We start from the raw sequence: 16,171 nt of genomic DNA, 5'->3' as shown, positions 1-16,171 counted from the left end.
ACGGGGTACCCTGAGGTCCTAGACTCTTCTCTGATTTTGAAATGCCTGCAAGAGGTTCTTCCTAGTTTCATCCATCTTGTTTGCAAGCTTTCTTGTCGTGTATTATATGGTTCTTTCCTTTGTTTTGTATCTTGTTTTCTCTTAAGTCATCACATCGTATTTTTGTTGTTACTTAGATGCCATGTTGTCTGACAGATCCTACATTTCTATTGCAAGTCACTGCTCTGATCATTTGAGTATGCAATTCATCATGATCAATTACTTGGATCAGTCCAATAGCACCCACCCAAATCTACACACAATTTTGAAAATTTCTATTGTTTAATATCCTATAAAAACTTCAGTGATATGTAATTCCTGGAATATGGCAGGCAAGTGTTTTTTTCATTTTAATGAGACAAAATGATATGGACCATTCTAGATGTTGAAAAAGCTTTGGTTGAAGTCATACTGCAAAACAAGAGCAGCATCATTTGGAAAACAATGGGAGTTGCAATTCATTTCTAGTGGAAACTAAATTCTACATGCTCAAATCTGAACTAGATAGGACAAAGTGGATACATATTTCCAACATCATGACCACATTTCCTTGCAAATTGTTTCCATAAAAAAAAATTCAAGAAAAAACTGCTTTCATTGCTTGAACACCTACAAGATTTTGAACAGAAAGTATTTAGCTGGTATTAGAAGACCGCAGATCACTAAATAGTCGATGATATTTCTTCTGGTAAGCTCTGTGCTTGAACATCATGTTACAATGTAATGACTTGCAACTTAAGTGGCAAATAATTATATTTCGAGTCTTGCCGTTGAAACGCACCATCAAACCAAAAGAGCAATACCTTTTCCTTCCTTTTGGCCTCATCAAACCAGCAATAGAATTTATTGGCATCTTGATATCAACCGCAAAGTATAAGCATTTTCCAAGAAAATCATTATATTTCTCCGAGCTAATAGATCAGGGCAATAATTTAGGCTAATGCCTTCAGCCAAACATAATTCTTTTCAGTTCAGAACTCCATCCTTTGAACCACATGATTGCAGAATAAACTGCATAAGCAATGGGTATCACCCTTCATTCTCGACTTTTGAACCTGGCACACCATTTTATTAGAAGCTCTTCGACATCAGCATCCATTCGGGTTCCAATGCCACCCCAGACCAACATGTGAGGAAGGTCTCCAATAGTCGAGCCCGTCACTTCGTACACAGCCTTGAACCCAATTCTAGTGTAGAACCTAACAAGCTAGCAAATCAAGAGACAAAGCAAATACAGTTAAGGATTTTACATCTGCTCGGTAGAAGATCCAAGAAGTTATGTTTTTCAATAACCATTATCATATTTTGGAAGCAATAAATAATCAAGTCCTGATGCTCAGTGTAATTGACCTATCATTACAGGTAACCTGCACAATTTTATTGACCATGTGGATAACTAAAGGGTTCAAATAGTTAACAGTAATCCACAACATTGAAGAATTTCTGCCTAAATAATCAGATCAAAACAACTTTAGCTCTTCAATCAAAGGTAACGAAAGCAGATAAATTTATCCAAAGACCTAAAGCAGAGAACGGAATAGGCTGCTTCGATTTCCGTAAACTAAAAAGAGAATTGTGAGCGAAGGCAAATAACCTTAGAATGGTAAAGATCAGAGTCATTAATAGCAAGCAACTCAGCAGTCTTACAACCAGAGTCATACCCGTACCGAATAGCAACAGCTCCAATGAACAAACCAATGCCAAAGATTGATTTTTCCATGCCAAGTGTTTCTCTTCTCAATCTTATTGAATCCAAATGGAGAATCTTGCCTTTTAACCAGACCCTTATCAGCCCTTCAGCTCTCCCAAGCTCATTTTGAGTTTCAAGACTCTTAGCTGTGATTCTGAAAAAGGGTCCTAGTGTTTGTAGCTGAAGGTCCAGGTTCTGGGCCTTTGATGCAGCCAATACTTCAGTCATGGTTGGCACAGCTACGTTTTTTATATTGTTAGTGTTAATCTCATATTGAATGTTGCTGGAATTGAAGTGGGTTTTTGTTGTTGTCATTTGGTCTGGTGGTGATAAATAAGAAACTGGAGTAATTAAGCAAGAGATATGGGTTCTTGCTTGTCTTCCTGGATTTGGCAAAGAGATTTTGAAGGTAGGAATAATGGGTGTCAATTCCATTTTTATTTTTTTCCAGGTGTTTAGTGGCGGAGCAGAATGAAAGAGAATGGACACTTTGAGACAGGCAGTGCTGAGAGGTTTTGATGTTATCCACTGTGGTGAAGCGTGGCACATATATATTGGATCACCATTGGACTCCTAAGTCCTATGTCGAGTTTTAAAAATTAAAATAGGTCCCTAAAGATGACAGATTTTACTAGACGACCTGTCTTTGCAGCTTATGTTCGTATAGTAGGAAGAAGATAAAAGTAGCTTCTGTTAGAGGTTAACGATCCGTACAGACCCTGTACTGCAAATAATTAATTAGTTAATCAGGGCCATTTACCACCTTAAGTGTTACATAATCTCTATTAAGAACATGCTGACTATCCTTCTCTAGTTATTTTACTGTAATGAGTATATTTCTTGAAATCTGTAGGAAGAGAAATTAACTCTGGGCATAATTTACGTGCAAATGAAACCAGGCATTGCAGCACGAACCCCAAATCTTCTTGCCTGCAAAGCTTATCAGACAGTTAATCCAATTCAAACATCATAATTAGCAGCCATTGGTTTCCCTTTCAACGATGGATTACTCTCATTGTTTCACTTTCAACAGCCGCATGCAAAGCATCCATTTCCACATGCAAGCAAATCCTCGAAAGATCAAGCGTCGCTCCGAGCTCTAAAATTCTTCTATCTGCTACCTATAAATTATAGTGCATCGTCAACTATATAAATTGCAAGAGGAATAAAAGAAAAACCAGAAACATTTATTAGGGATTCTTGAGCTTTACTGTTTGATAATGGGAGATATCAGCAGAACTAAGCTTCGCATATTGAGCACGCTTGTTTTCGATTTTCTGCCTCGTTAAAGCCTCCTTTTTTCCATCCCTCTCAAAATACTTTGATCCTTTACTCATTTCATAAACTGTTCTTTGTCCATCATAATGGCAATTTAAAATCAACATGATAGATGCTCATGATCTGAAAAAATAAATGTTTTTTAAATAGTTATTTTATCCGACGAATAATAAATAAAATATAAATATTATCAAACTCGATTTAAAATTTACCAAAACCTAACTCGAAATATACTATTTTAATTTTTATTGGATAATTAATAATAGCATATAATAAATACCCGAAACCAATAAATAATTTATAATGTATAAATTTTTTAACCAAGGAATAATTAATTGGTAGGATATGAGCCTGAAACCTAACATCTCAATGCCCATTGTCGTCCCTATTTGTCACTCCTTCCATGCCTAAAGTAAAAAACAAATATTATAGCACATTGTTTAATCAAATTTCCAACAGCATCGACGGCCATTCCTAAGAGATTCGAATGAAATTGTCTTAATTTGCAAGCACGAGGTGAAATAATTGTGAATAAAACAACCTACGTAGAAATTCGGGATAAGAAATTTATTAACTGCTTTAGCGTTAGTGTGAGCTACTGAGCTGTGCGGTAAGATTGCCAGGGACGAAGAGGAGGTTTCATTTTTCTCCATCTCGCGCTCTCTTTCTGTCTCTTTTTATTTAATTATTTGGTTATTGAAAAAGGTTGCTGGAGATATACAGGACTAGTACCGAGAAAGAGGAAGAGGAAGAGGCCGCTAGATTTGGAGGGTGAGGATGGGCCTTGATTCGATTCAAAGCCCGACTTCTTAGTCCGAGATTCGACTTTTCTTCGTCATCAGGCGGGCCCGTCTTGGAAAGATATCGGGCAGGCAAACCCGACCTCTCTTTTTCTTCACAGTCGAATCCACTTTCTTTTTGCATCTGACTACAGTGTGTGGTGTGCCGTGTATTCTTTATTTTCTTTCGCTGAGTGAATTTGTTCCCCTACTTTATTATATATTATTAAAAAAACAAAAACTACATATAGCAGTTTCAACCACGGCTTTAAAACCTGACTTGACCTACTGGTTGATTCTTGATCCGAGAATTAGGCGGAGCCAGGTTTAATAAAAATAAATGAAAAATTAATCTGTAATCTGATCAGCTAGTAAAAGATTTATTTAAAATCTAATAATTTTATTTTTAATTTATTTTTTCAATGTATATAATCTTTATATTTTTATAAAAAAAATAATTAAATTCATTCAAGTTAATTCACCTCCCTATTGATCTAGAAAGTGATCTAGAACTTATCCTCTGGAATCATGTATAAAAACTATGGTTTCAATATAAGGAAGAAAAGGGAATAATTTCGTATGCCAAACTTGATTTGACAATAATTTTTATATTTAAATTAAAAGAGATTTTTTCCATTGGAGATGGATTTTGTAAATAGATAAATAATTCTTTTTAATTTTTAGAGGTTTTTTCAATAAGAAATTATAAATTTATGGTTAAAAGTAAATTTCAGGTCAAAAAAATACTACAAATCGAGTCAACTTTACTTTTTAATAAAAAATTAAAATAAATCGTGAATTTTAATTTATAGCTATTTCCATTCAAATATGTTTGTTATGAGTCATTTTATGTCAAGTATATTCGCGATTATCTTGAATTATGAATAAAAAAATCTGAATTATAAATTCAAGTAGGGAATTACTTCCTTCTAATTCGCAGAAAAGTGACACTTTCCATCCAGCTGGATCCAACTTATTATGGTGACTCCAGTTTCTACTATCCTCGTGTATTTTTATCTTAAAAGGCCATTATCATACGTGTTTTTCTGACAAACCCCACAGCTTATCAAAAAGAGACAACTGTCAAAGGAAACGATGGACGTATTTATTATGGTGTGGGGTCCCGCGTCGCCTTTCTTCTCCCACCAAAAACCGTATTTCTCTTCCTAGTCTTTTTCTGTTTATTATTTATTATTATTATTATTAGAATAAATGCTACGAGTAATTTTTTTGTTTTTTTTTTTTTTTTTTTTTGTGGTTAGGTGCTCGTCTCCATCCTCTTCTTGAATGGGAAGGAAGGTAGAAATGTTCTAGGAATGATTACGTAAGAGAACTGTCTTAATCATAAATTGTTATGGGTTTTTTTGGGTTATGGTTGTTTTTTTAAAATATATTTTACTTAAAAATATAGCATTAAAATAATTAAAAAACACTAAAAAATATTAATTTAAAGTAAAAAAAATAATTTTTTTAAAATACTTTTAAAATATAAAAATAAAAATAACCAAATTCATGATAGGAGTGGCTAGATGGGCTCCGTTTAGGCAAAGCGTGTGCCTTAACGCCGCCAAGTAAAGCCTACGGTGGGCGGTGGCCAGGTCTTAAAGTGGCAATTTTACGAGGGGTTAGACTTTAGAGTTCCTAGAGACAGGATGATTTATGGGAATCAGGCACGACAATATCGAGCCCAACTTTTAGGGAATCGGCTTGAAATAGATCATTTGAAAGACCATGCTAGATTAGCTCAACGAAGATTATTAATTAGCGCTTGATATATATAGCCTGGACATGAACCTGTCATAAAACACTCTTGGACTTGCATGGAAAACAGATGACGTGTTGTTGCGTCCCTTTTGGGAGGAAAAATACAGTCCAGAGAGAATTTATTGTTTGACTCCAGAACTTTCGCGACACTTGAAACTGGTAAGATGTTTGATTGGTTATTTATTGCGTAAGATAATTTTGTTGGGCATGAAATTAATAGGTTAGAGATGCCGACGAGGATATATAAAAAGTCGCTTGATTTGAGACCGGCTATAATTCTTGGTTGAGATTTATGAATAAAATATCTCAACGACCGTTCGGTGATAGTGAAATCCTTTTCTCCTCCTTCGAGATCTATATTGGTTCGGTCAAACTTGAAAGTTATCCTATTATTTTGTTTTTTTTCTAATTATAGTTTTCATTTTGTTTTATAGTTTTTATTTATTTAGAATTTTTTATTTTATTCTCAGTCATTTAATTTTATTTAATTTTTATATCATTCTTGTTCTTTTAATTTTTATATTTTTATATGTATTGTTTTTCTAAATAAACTTGTTTTTCAATTTCACCCGTCATCATTTTATTTTATTTTTATGTTATATTTGGTTTTTTTATCTTTTCTAAAATTAATTTTATTTTCTTTATTTTTATTCTTCATCGTTAGATTGGTTGAGAATTGAATTTTCTGAGTTTTTTTTTTTTTTACGGTGATCTAGTTTTCATGATCCAAGTCATAAGTATTAAATGTTAACCTAGATTGACATTGATATGATTTTTTTTTATTATTTTTTTTAAATTTTGTTTTTCAATGTTGAGCTTATTGAAAATTGAGATTTTTTATTGGATCTTAGTCTCGTGACCTAGATCACGAGTATAAAATGCTAACCTGAATTGCCATTTGTCTTTTCAATCTTTTTTTTTATATTGATTTTTTTATACTTCAACACTAGGTTTATTAAAAATTTAACTTCTTTATTTTTAAATTTTTTTTTTTCTACAAGGATAGTATGGCCTTAGAACATATGTTGTGGGTTAGCTATGCTAGCTTGGATTAATTTAGGGTTAATCATTTATTTTATTTTATTTTATTTTTATGTCAAATTTTATCATTGTTTTTTTAATTGTTTTTTTTTATTTTTTTAATTGATTTTCTTTTTTAAATTTCATTATTCGATATTGAGTTGTTAAGAATTGGTCTTCGTAATTTTTTTTCACTTGTTGTTTTCAGTCTTACAACTCGAGTCAAGGGCATGAAATGTTAACCCAAATTTACATCGGTCTTTCCTTTTATCTTGTGTTAAATCAATTTTATTTTTTGATTTCATTCTTCAATATCGAGTTCATTAAAAAATAAGTTTTTTTATTTTTTTTATTTACTTTGTATGATGATAGATAGATCTTACGACTCAGGTTACGAGTTTTCCATGCTAGCTTTGATTGGTTCGAGACTCTTTTTTTTTGTTGCTTTTTAATTTATTTTTTTCAACAATGGATTATCTTGGAATTTAATTTTGTAATTTTTTTTTCTTTTGAATTTTTTTTCTTTTTTCTGCAGGTCATCGCTATCACCTTTTCTCTTTAGATACGGTAAATTTATTGTCGTTATCTTTTTTATTATATAATGAAATCAAATCATTTTATTGGACCTAATAGAGTTTATAGCTTGAGCAGCAAGTTTGTTTAATGCTTTAAAACACAATAACAATACTTGAATATTATTTTTAAAAATTAAAAAAAAATTAAGCTGCCCCACGACAAAATGCAAGCCAGCTTTCCAATATCAGACTAAGAGGGTGTTTGACAGTGTGGTAGTTGTTGCTTTTCAAATAGCTTTTCGTGCCGAAATACATGCCAATGATGTTTTTTCATTTTTTAAAAATTATTTTTGACATCAGCACATCAAAACGATCCAAAAAATACAAACCGCACTCAATTTTAGCAAAAAAAAAAAAATTTAAAATTTGGTCAAACGCAAGTTCAACCGCAGAGCCCAACAGGCTATAAAGAGAGTATGTATATAATTTTTCTAGGGCAATTCTAGGGGTATTAATTATTTTTTTGTCAGGTTTTGCTTAGACATTTATTGTAAGAAAAAAAAATTCAAATGTAAATGTTGTTATATCTAATAAAGTAATTATAATTATAAAATTAAGCGACTGGTAAAATATCAAATATGTTATATTGTGTCCCTTCACAAAGAAAATTAATAAAAACATTAAGTATCTTGAAGAATTTTAATAGAAAGATTAAGTATCTCGGTATCATTCAAATTTTTGCTGGTTATAAAAGACAGTAAAAAATGCAATCACAGGGAGAGTGTATACCAGCAGCTGTTTCTGTGAGTACGATAGTAATTTTTTTTTAAATTTGTTTTTTAGTATAAATATGTTAAAATAATCTAAAAATATAAAAAATTTAAAGTTCTAAACGGCCCTAAATAGAAAATTCAGGCTCAGGGAGTTCAATTTTATTCCATCACACAGCAGGAAATTATATTTTTTTTTTTACAAACTAGAATAACTCAATTAAAAAAATAAAGGATGCGTTGATTGTCCCAAAAAAAAAAAAAAAGGATGCGTTGATGGTTTTAGTGCACCCTTTATTTTGATAAGTTTTGCAGTTTCTCTCTTCGGCCGGCTCGCTCGCTCGCTCGCTCACACACACACACACACACACACACACATATATATATATATATATATATATATATATATATATATATATATAATAGGTTCTATTTTAATAGACACATACAGTTTTTTTTTCTTTTTTTATTAAAAAAAACATGCTCATTAAAAAAACTCGAAGAAAAGGCAAGACTTTTCAAATATTTAGGTATTCATCGATACAGTTGAGTTGAGTTTAGATTTATAATTATATCTAACTTAATTTTTTATATTTTATAAATTATAAACTTCAATTTTTTAAAAAATTTATATGAGTTGAATATAAAGTTTAATTACGATCTTATTTAGTGATTTTTCAGTATATAATTAAAATCATCTCGTCTAAATTTTTATAACGATATCAAATATGTCAAAAAAAGATCCTCGGTGTGTCATTGGTAATCTATTTTCTTTTTTATTTTTCCCTCATTTCTCTCACCTTCCGCATCATTTTATCTCTTTGATAATTGGATCTTGAATCTTATATTTTAGCCATCAATTTTTTATAAAATTTTAAATTGAATTTTGACAAGGTTAATTATTTTTTGAAAAAAAACATCATCACACAATTATTATTCTTATTATTCTTGTTAATGATTGTATATATAATTGATATTAAAAAATACAATTGTGTTCAATCACTACTTTTAATAATAATTTTATGAGAATCGATATTACAAAACATGATTGAGTTAGAATCGATATTACAAGTTAAAAACTTTATTGTTTTCCAAATATTTTCAAATCAATATTATTCTTCCAAAATATTTACCAAACCATGTTATTTTTTTTAAATAAAAAAAAACACCCTAACAAAACCAAAATATTTACGGCTAGCGGGCAGTGGCAATTATAGCTGTCGAAAACAAAACTCAATTATTAAAAATACAATCCCATGTCAGTTAAAAATCAGGAGGTCGTGTCAGTATTTTTATTAGCCTCAATAAATCATTAAAATATCAAACCACCTCCATTCCTTCCTGTCTTCTTTTCTTTCCATAATTTTCACATTTTACAAAACTTCTATAACTGTCGCGTTCAACAACCCCATCTTCAACCTCATCACACCCCGATTTTCTAATATACAGTATCCTTCCTTACGTTTATACCATTTTTATATGTATATTAATTATCTGTTTGAGAGATGAATGCTTCCGGGTTTAAGCCAGCACTGCCTGGAATTTCGAGCTCGAAAAGGCTCGGATTTTTTAGCTTCAGTGGCGGTAATCAACCCCTTGATTTGAAACCGAGAGGGGTTTGCCTGATCAAGGCTGCCATGGAAGAGACCCGGACGCTTAAACTGGATGTGAATGGCAAGGTGGAGGATAAGCTGCCAAATGGGCACGCAGGTAACTTTCTTTATTGGGTTTAATACTTGTTTTATAATTGTAATTGGATTCCAACCAGTTTATTAAAGTTTAGCTGGTGAAAAGGTAAAAAATTCCACGGTGTTTGACTTTTGATGTCCTTTTTACTGAAAAGTGTGTTAATTAAGGTATTAATTGCGATTGGGATTTATCGAATGGATTCTTGCTCTTCTTTGTAAAGTTTGGATTTTGAATTGATTCTTGACATGGGTTTTGGATAGGCAAAAATCATAACCGATTGTCTACAATGGGAAACTCAACAAACATAAAGTGGCATGAATGCCCTGTTGAAAAAATTGACAGACAGAAGCTTCTCAAACAAAAGGGTTGTGTTGTATGGATCACCGGTCTCAGTGGTTCAGGTTTGTTGTTCTTCCTTCATTGAATTCTTCTTGTTTTTTGTTTTTTCCTTTTAAATAAAATTGGGTTGATTGTCAACTGATTTTTGACCAAGTTTGTTTGATTTAAATCGACAGTGCTTTATATGTTTTACTAGTTTTGGCCTAAATTCCCGTGGTGTGTTTTTTGTTCTGACTTTTTGAATCAAAGGATGCTGTTTAAATTTTGCTGAGTGCTTTCACACAAACAGACATGAAGCTTAGCATTTATCGCGTTGATTCTGTTTTTTGTTTTTTCGTTGACTTTGGATTTCTATTGCCACTATGGGAAAGAAGTTGTAGATTTCTAGATAACTTGTGTATTTAGTCCTCTCCTTTTTCTTCCGCTTGCTATATCTCTTTCATGCCTTCTTATGCCCTGAAACTCAATTGATAGGGAAGAGCACTGTAGCATGTGCCTTGAGTCACATGTTGTACCAGAGAGGAAGCTTGTCTTACATTCTTGATGGCGACAACATCAGGCACGGTCTAAATCGTGACCTTAGTTTTAAAGCAGAAGACCGTGCCGAGAATATAAGGAGAGTTGGTAAGTCCTGTAATAAATGTTTACGTCTTTTGATTTTTCTTTAAAGAATTACTTGCTATACCATCATGTGCTTGTGCAACAGTTGGAATGTCTACTCACACTCATGGACTTTTAGATGATTGAGTATGAAATTTTATAATTTGCCTCTTTTGTGTTCAGGGGAGGTAGCAAAACTTTTTGCAGATGCTGGATTTATTTGCATCGCCTGCCTGATTTCTCCATACAGAAGGGACCGGGCTGAATGTCGTGCAATGTTACCAAGCGATGATTTTGTTGAGGTTGGTGCTTCGCCAGCTTATGACTTATTTTTCAAACTACAAGTGCAGCAAGTTGGGTTTGATTGTAGTTTTTTGTTTTCTTTCCTTTACTTCTTAGTTTTGGATCTGACTTTCAGATGTTGTTCATGTTGCTAATCATGCCTGACAGAGCTTATTATAACAGGTGTTTATGGATGTTCCCCTCCAAGTTTGTGAGAACAGAGACCCAAAAGGCTTGTATAAGCTTGCTCGTGCTGGAAAGATCAAAGGTATTCTTAGGGAACCGCAATGCAACCGAGTTCTAACTTAACTGTTAAGACTTAAGAGTTCTAACATTCATTTATATCTTACAGGTTTTACTGGCGTTGATGATCCATATGAACCACCATTGGATGCTGAGGTAATTGTACGGAGCAAAACAAAATATTCTGGCCAGCACAAATGCTCACGGATGCACTGTGAAAACATTCATATACACCTGCATGATTCGCCGCTAAGGGGAATGCAATGTGCTTTTTTTCTTTCATTTGGATGATTGATGAAACTCATAAATTGCGGACTCCTAATTTGGTTCTGCGTCAAGCATCAAGAAAGCTATAATGATATTTGGTTTTGTCTTCAGATTATATAAAAAGCTATGCGGAGAAAGAATGCTAATTTGCGAGTTCTTATAAAAAACTAACCAACACTCTTCTTTATATTGTGCATGTGGGTTGCTCGTGGGATATATTTTGTTACTGAAAATGGGTGACTTCATAAAGAGAACATTATAGAACCATGCTTACTACGTGGTTTAAGAAATCTGTTGTTAGAATTTGTTATATTAATAGCAGAAGGTGCAGATTAGGGTGAATAACAAACTTTACCATGATCACCTCTATTCTGTTGTCGTTACAGTTATGTAGCTGGCTCGCATTGATATTTACCAATGTGTTGTGAAGAAGCGTAGTTGTCTCTTTCTCATCTCTTACATAGTTTCTTGTACCACGATCACTATTTAATTCTTCTTTTAGCTTGTAACATTCTTGCATATCATCAATATATGGTATTTATTGCTTAAAGTTTTTTCAGATAGTATTGCAATGCAACACAGGAGACTGTTCTACCCCATGTGACATGGCTGAGAAGGTGATTTCTTACTTGGAGGTAAAAGGATATCTCCAAGCATAAAATTGCTGCTGCGATCACGACTCTCAGTCATGATGCCTTTGTTATTGGAGTATTACTAGCAATGGAGGAAGCTGCTCACTTCCGTAGTTGATAAATATCAAATAAATCGATTAGTCTTTCGGTGTTTTGTCAGTTAATTTATCAATTAACTAACGAAACCTTCTTGGCCTCCGCAACACGGATGGAAATTTAATTTCTTTTGATTTGTATTTATTAATTAATCTGGAACTGGCTTGGGAATATGTAAAATTCTTATGAATGTTTCTGTGGGGGACGTAGTTATGCCACCGAAAGAGAGAGAAAGGAAAGAATAAGAGCGTATATTCTTGTTTGATTTCTATGCATTTCATATTTGATTGTGCTTCTTTTCTCTCTGCCACTTTTTGTTGCAATTGCTACAACACTGTTGAAGAAATTGGAATTTCGAGTTCAGCAGTTCTAGTTCATGAGATGTCCTGAAGTGTTTCCATATGCAGAGGTGGAGTATTGCCATACTGCTGTTGTCAGTCTCATTTCTCGTTTCTAGTTTTGGCCAAGACAGGGATTGTTCTGGTTGAGGTGATGTTTTTTCTATCCGCCTGGATCGAGAATTTCTCTGGAGGTAACCGTGAGACAGCTTTAGAAAAGGTATTTTGGAATGTCTTTTTTTCTGGTTGATTAAGCAATCTCGCAGTCTCTCTCACCGTCCTCTAACCCTTCGAAGCCAATTGTTTTAGCGCGTAACCCCAAAGTCAACAAGCTACAGGTGAGCCGTTATCAAAGCTTCTCTTATGTATTGCTATAGCCAGCGTAAGAAGGTTTCGAAGCTCAACATTTTACTGGCAACAATGAGAGTAAATAAATATATAAAAAAGTTTATATTTATCAATGCATTTGACAGATGACACTCTGACTGTAACCATATTATTCATATTTGCTATTCTATGTTAGATTTGGGATTTGTGATCTTCTCCCTCGTTAAACTCTTGACTGGGATGTTGACATGGTTTATTCCTTGTGCCATTTTTTAAAACCATTTATCTTGGCTATTCCCTCTTCAAACCCTTATGAGTTTTTATACTGAATGTGAAAGGATTTTGACCCCTCTTCTAATCTTAAATAATTTGATTTTGTTATATCAAGTAGCATGGCCATTCAGGGATCAATTTCTGCACATTTCTAACAGGTCCCTGTCCATGATCATACCACTGAACAGATCCAAAATCCCTGCAGGTTAAATCTGCAACACTTGTTTTATCGGGGGTGGGAAGGTATTTTAGAACACCTCTTTTTCTAGCACTATCTATTTGCGTCTATTCATTCACTTTGATTTTTTTATCAGCCTCGATCTCTTGTCTCGAGAGCATGCGTTTTGAGCTCAAGTGTCACGAAGAGGCTGGGGCAAAATCTTCTCCTGTTTTTATGAAGTGAAAGCATATTTTGGTCTAGCTATATTGGGTTTGCCTTGTGCTGTGTAAGACGTACTGATAGTACGACTGTCAAATAGACTGCAACAGGCTCGGGCTTGCAGCCTAGCACTTGCATGGTGCTATAAAGTTAGTCTAAGCTCATGGCTTCGGCCCGGATAAATAGTCCTAGTTGTGGAAGTATTTTCTTCTGCCCATTTAACCAGTTATTTCAAGTGAATTTCTTATGTATTATTAATAACTAAAGTAATAAATTCCATTTTTCTTTTATAGCAAGGAGTTGCGGCACCAAGGCTCTTTGGGGCGGATCTTGACGAACCAAACATCAATAACTCGGTGATTTCATAAATTTTTTTTTTTTTTTTTTAAGTTCAGATATAATTTATAAGCTGAAACACATATTTATTTGTCATCTCAGATGTTATGTTTAAAAATAAGAAATCCCAGAAAAAAAGAGATTAGAATACATCTAACTTGTAATTTCTGACTAACTTAAAAAAAAATTGAAGTGAAATGATTTTGAAAAAAGGTATTTTAGAACACCTCTATTTTGTGTGTGAATCTTCACTTTCAAGGTTCCCATTTCCATTGTACCGGCATCGAACCCATAACCTTGTTGGTTTGAATGATTGATCCATGGATCAATGCCAACAAAGCACAAGCAAAGCCGGTGTCACTTCCTCTTACACTTTTCTACTTGTTCGAGTAAAAAAGATGTCGATCAAATTTCTCCCTCTTTAGTGTAAAACAGGATGGGTTATAATCATAATTTATCTTGAAGTCTCAATCCCAATCCATCATTGATATCAAAATTCTTGAATCAATTTTACTACTGTGCACGATGGCTGTATCAATGCTAATGCACCGTCTAGGAATGCGCTCAAATAATATTTTATAAATTGTTTTTAATTATTTTTAGATTTTTAAATTATTTTGATATACTGATATTAAAAATATTTTTTTAAAATAAAAAAATATTATTTTAATATATTTTTAAATAAAAATAAAATAATAAAGAGGGTATTTCTTTTTAAGGCAGCAACCATGTTCTCTCTTTCAAGCTCTCTCACCGGCTTCGAACCCACGACTTGATGGGCTCTGTGTGCAGAAACACCAGATCCCCAAGCCACAAGCGATGCCGGTGAAAGCCAATCATTATTTTATTTAATTAACCTATTTGCCTCCTGTTTTTTTTTCAAAATGGGCCACACTGGGCAGGCTTGCTATTGAAGTCGGCGCTTTGGCACAAAATAAAAAATTGGGGCCGGCGTGTTCTTGCAAATTCAACATGTTTGAACTGATTTTTCTCTCTCCAAGGATAACTCCAGTGGCAAAAATACTTCTTGACGGCTTGCTTACAAATGCGAAATTACGTGTGGGTAAAGAATTTTATTTGGTTATTCCTGTTTGGGATGGTGTATTTGAAAGAGTTGTAAATTGTAATGATTGTTTTTTAAAATATTTTTTATTTAAAAATATATTAAAATAATAATTTTTATTTTTTAAAAAATTAATTTTTATATCACCATTTCAGAACGATTTGAAAATAAAATAAAAATTATTTTAAAAAAACACTTTTAAAATATAAAATAAACACCCTCTTGATCTTTACTCTTACTCTAAGCATTCATTTTAAGTTGAATTCTCAAACTAATCATCAATCTTAATCCTCATCTCTCTAGCTAGCCACTGAATTAATTAACCATCTACTTCCTTGCCCTTTCGGTGTTGATCTTCGATTGCTTGAGGACTCTAACATGGATGACGAGGAGACGTATATAGCAGATTGCTGAAATAGAAAGCCCTGCACCTGTAAATCATCACCTATTCCTTCTGGTCATTTTCCTTTTCCTTTTTCCCTTTTTTGGGGGGGAGGCCTCAATGAAAACTTTGCAGGTATAAATATGCGTTGCTCTTCGGGTTTAGGAATTGCTCGATCAAGTTGTGTTCGATGATTAACGAGAATTATGGTGTTGTGCATGAGTAGAGAATAATGGCTATTCAAGTTCAAGACCCGATTTGTTAATTGCATTAGTAAAAAAATAAAACTCTATTTGTTCTCCTCCTCCACGTAAAGTTTGTGAATTTTGATTTCAGATTTATGCCCCCCACAATCCTAACCCTAGTGTTTTGAAGTGAGCAATCTCATTTTTCAAGCTTATATTACAAGGTTTCGAAATTCCTTATCCAATTATTTATAATTCTAAGTAGATTATTACGTACGTAATTGAACTTTGCATGAACATGGGGATGCTTCAAAGACAAACTGAAACCAAAGTGGAAGGAGGATGAAAAGATCTCTCGCTCGTGTTTAATTTGCAAAGAGAGAGTTATTTCGTTTCGAATTTGGTTAGTTTCAGTACTTTCCTTGTCAATCAATACGTACAGACAAGTTTTTATTGAGAAATTTACGACTCATTTTCATGTCACAATCAAGCATTAAAAAACAATTATTTTTCGAGATTTGTTTTTCCACACAATTTTTTCTTCAAACAAATGAGATCTTAATTAATTAAAAAGATTTACATACTTAACGCATGTCACTGTGTGTGTACGTACAGATACACTTTGTGTACCATGTAATTCTACATTAAAGTAAGTAAAATTCAATATATATATAAATAAAATAAGAATAATTTACTATTATTTAATATAATTATGCTTAGATTAATTAACGATAACACTTTTAATATAAGTATTCATATTTCTATCTCTATGAATGCACGATGGAAAATATTGTTACTCATTTTCCAGTTATTCTTATTGACTTCTCATTTAAATCTCTGGTTTGTTTTTGTTTTTTTAAAAAACTAATTTTTTTATATTTATCT

The 16,171-nt window shown here is 32.9% G+C and overlaps 2 protein-coding genes across 3 annotated transcripts; one reads left to right on the top strand and one right to left on the bottom strand.

The window, feature by feature from the left end:
• Positions 1–615: 615 nt before the first annotated feature.
• On the bottom strand, positions 616–2,260 carry LOC7478739 (uncharacterized). Its single transcript, XM_002313877.4, has 2 exons — positions 1,634–2,260; positions 616–1,246 (listed from the first exon to the last, which is right to left on the bottom strand). Exons 1-2 carry the CDS (start codon positions 2,162–2,164, stop codon positions 1,076–1,078), a joined length of 702 nt encoding a protein of 233 aa, XP_002313913.2. The 5' UTR covers positions 2,165–2,260; the 3' UTR covers positions 616–1,075.
• A 6,900-nt stretch (positions 2,261–9,160) lies between these two features.
• Positions 9,161–12,272, top strand: LOC7469638 (adenylyl-sulfate kinase 3). Of its 2 annotated transcripts, none has more exons than XM_052455666.1 (7): positions 9,161–9,565; positions 9,805–9,945; positions 10,358–10,507; positions 10,667–10,836; positions 10,949–11,033; positions 11,118–11,164; positions 11,836–12,272. In XM_052455666.1, the coding sequence occupies exons 1-7, from the start codon at positions 9,361–9,363 to the stop codon at positions 11,932–11,934; spliced, it is 897 nt and encodes a 298-aa protein (XP_052311626.1). In that variant the 5' UTR covers positions 9,161–9,360; the 3' UTR covers positions 11,935–12,272. The 2 variants fall into 2 exon arrangements, with proteins under 2 accessions (XP_052311626.1, XP_002313178.2); XM_002313142.4 differs by having other exon boundaries at positions 9,164–9,565; positions 10,667–10,785.
• Positions 12,273–16,171: the final 3,899 nt, after the last annotated feature.

This window comes from Populus trichocarpa, chromosome 9 (genome assembly GCF_000002775.5).
Source record: "Populus trichocarpa isolate Nisqually-1 chromosome 9, P.trichocarpa_v4.1, whole genome shotgun sequence".
In the NCBI taxonomy this organism is placed as follows: Eukaryota; Viridiplantae; Streptophyta; class Magnoliopsida; order Malpighiales; family Salicaceae; genus Populus; species Populus trichocarpa.
This window is presented reverse-complemented; position numbering and strand designations above follow the sequence as displayed.

Coding starts and splice junctions, on each gene's coding strand:
- LOC7469638 (XM_052455666.1), top strand. CDS start 9,361: ATGAATGCTTCCGGGTTTAAGCCAGCACTGCCTGGAATTTCGAGCTCG. Junction 10,508..10,666: donor CGAGAATATAAGGAGAGTTG/GTAAGTCCTGTA, acceptor TTTTGTGTTCAG/GGGAGGTAGCAAAACTTTTT. Junction 10,837..10,948: donor TCAAACTACAAGTGCAGCAA/GTTGGGTTTGAT, acceptor TTATTATAACAG/GTGTTTATGGATGTTCCCCT.
- LOC7478739 (XM_002313877.4), bottom strand. CDS start 2,164: ATGGAATTGACACCCATTATTCCTACCTTCAAAATCTCTTTGCCAAAT. Junction 1,247..1,633: donor CTGATCTTTACCATTCTAAG/GTTATTTGCCTT, acceptor TTGATTTGCTAG/CTTGTTAGGTTCTACACTAG.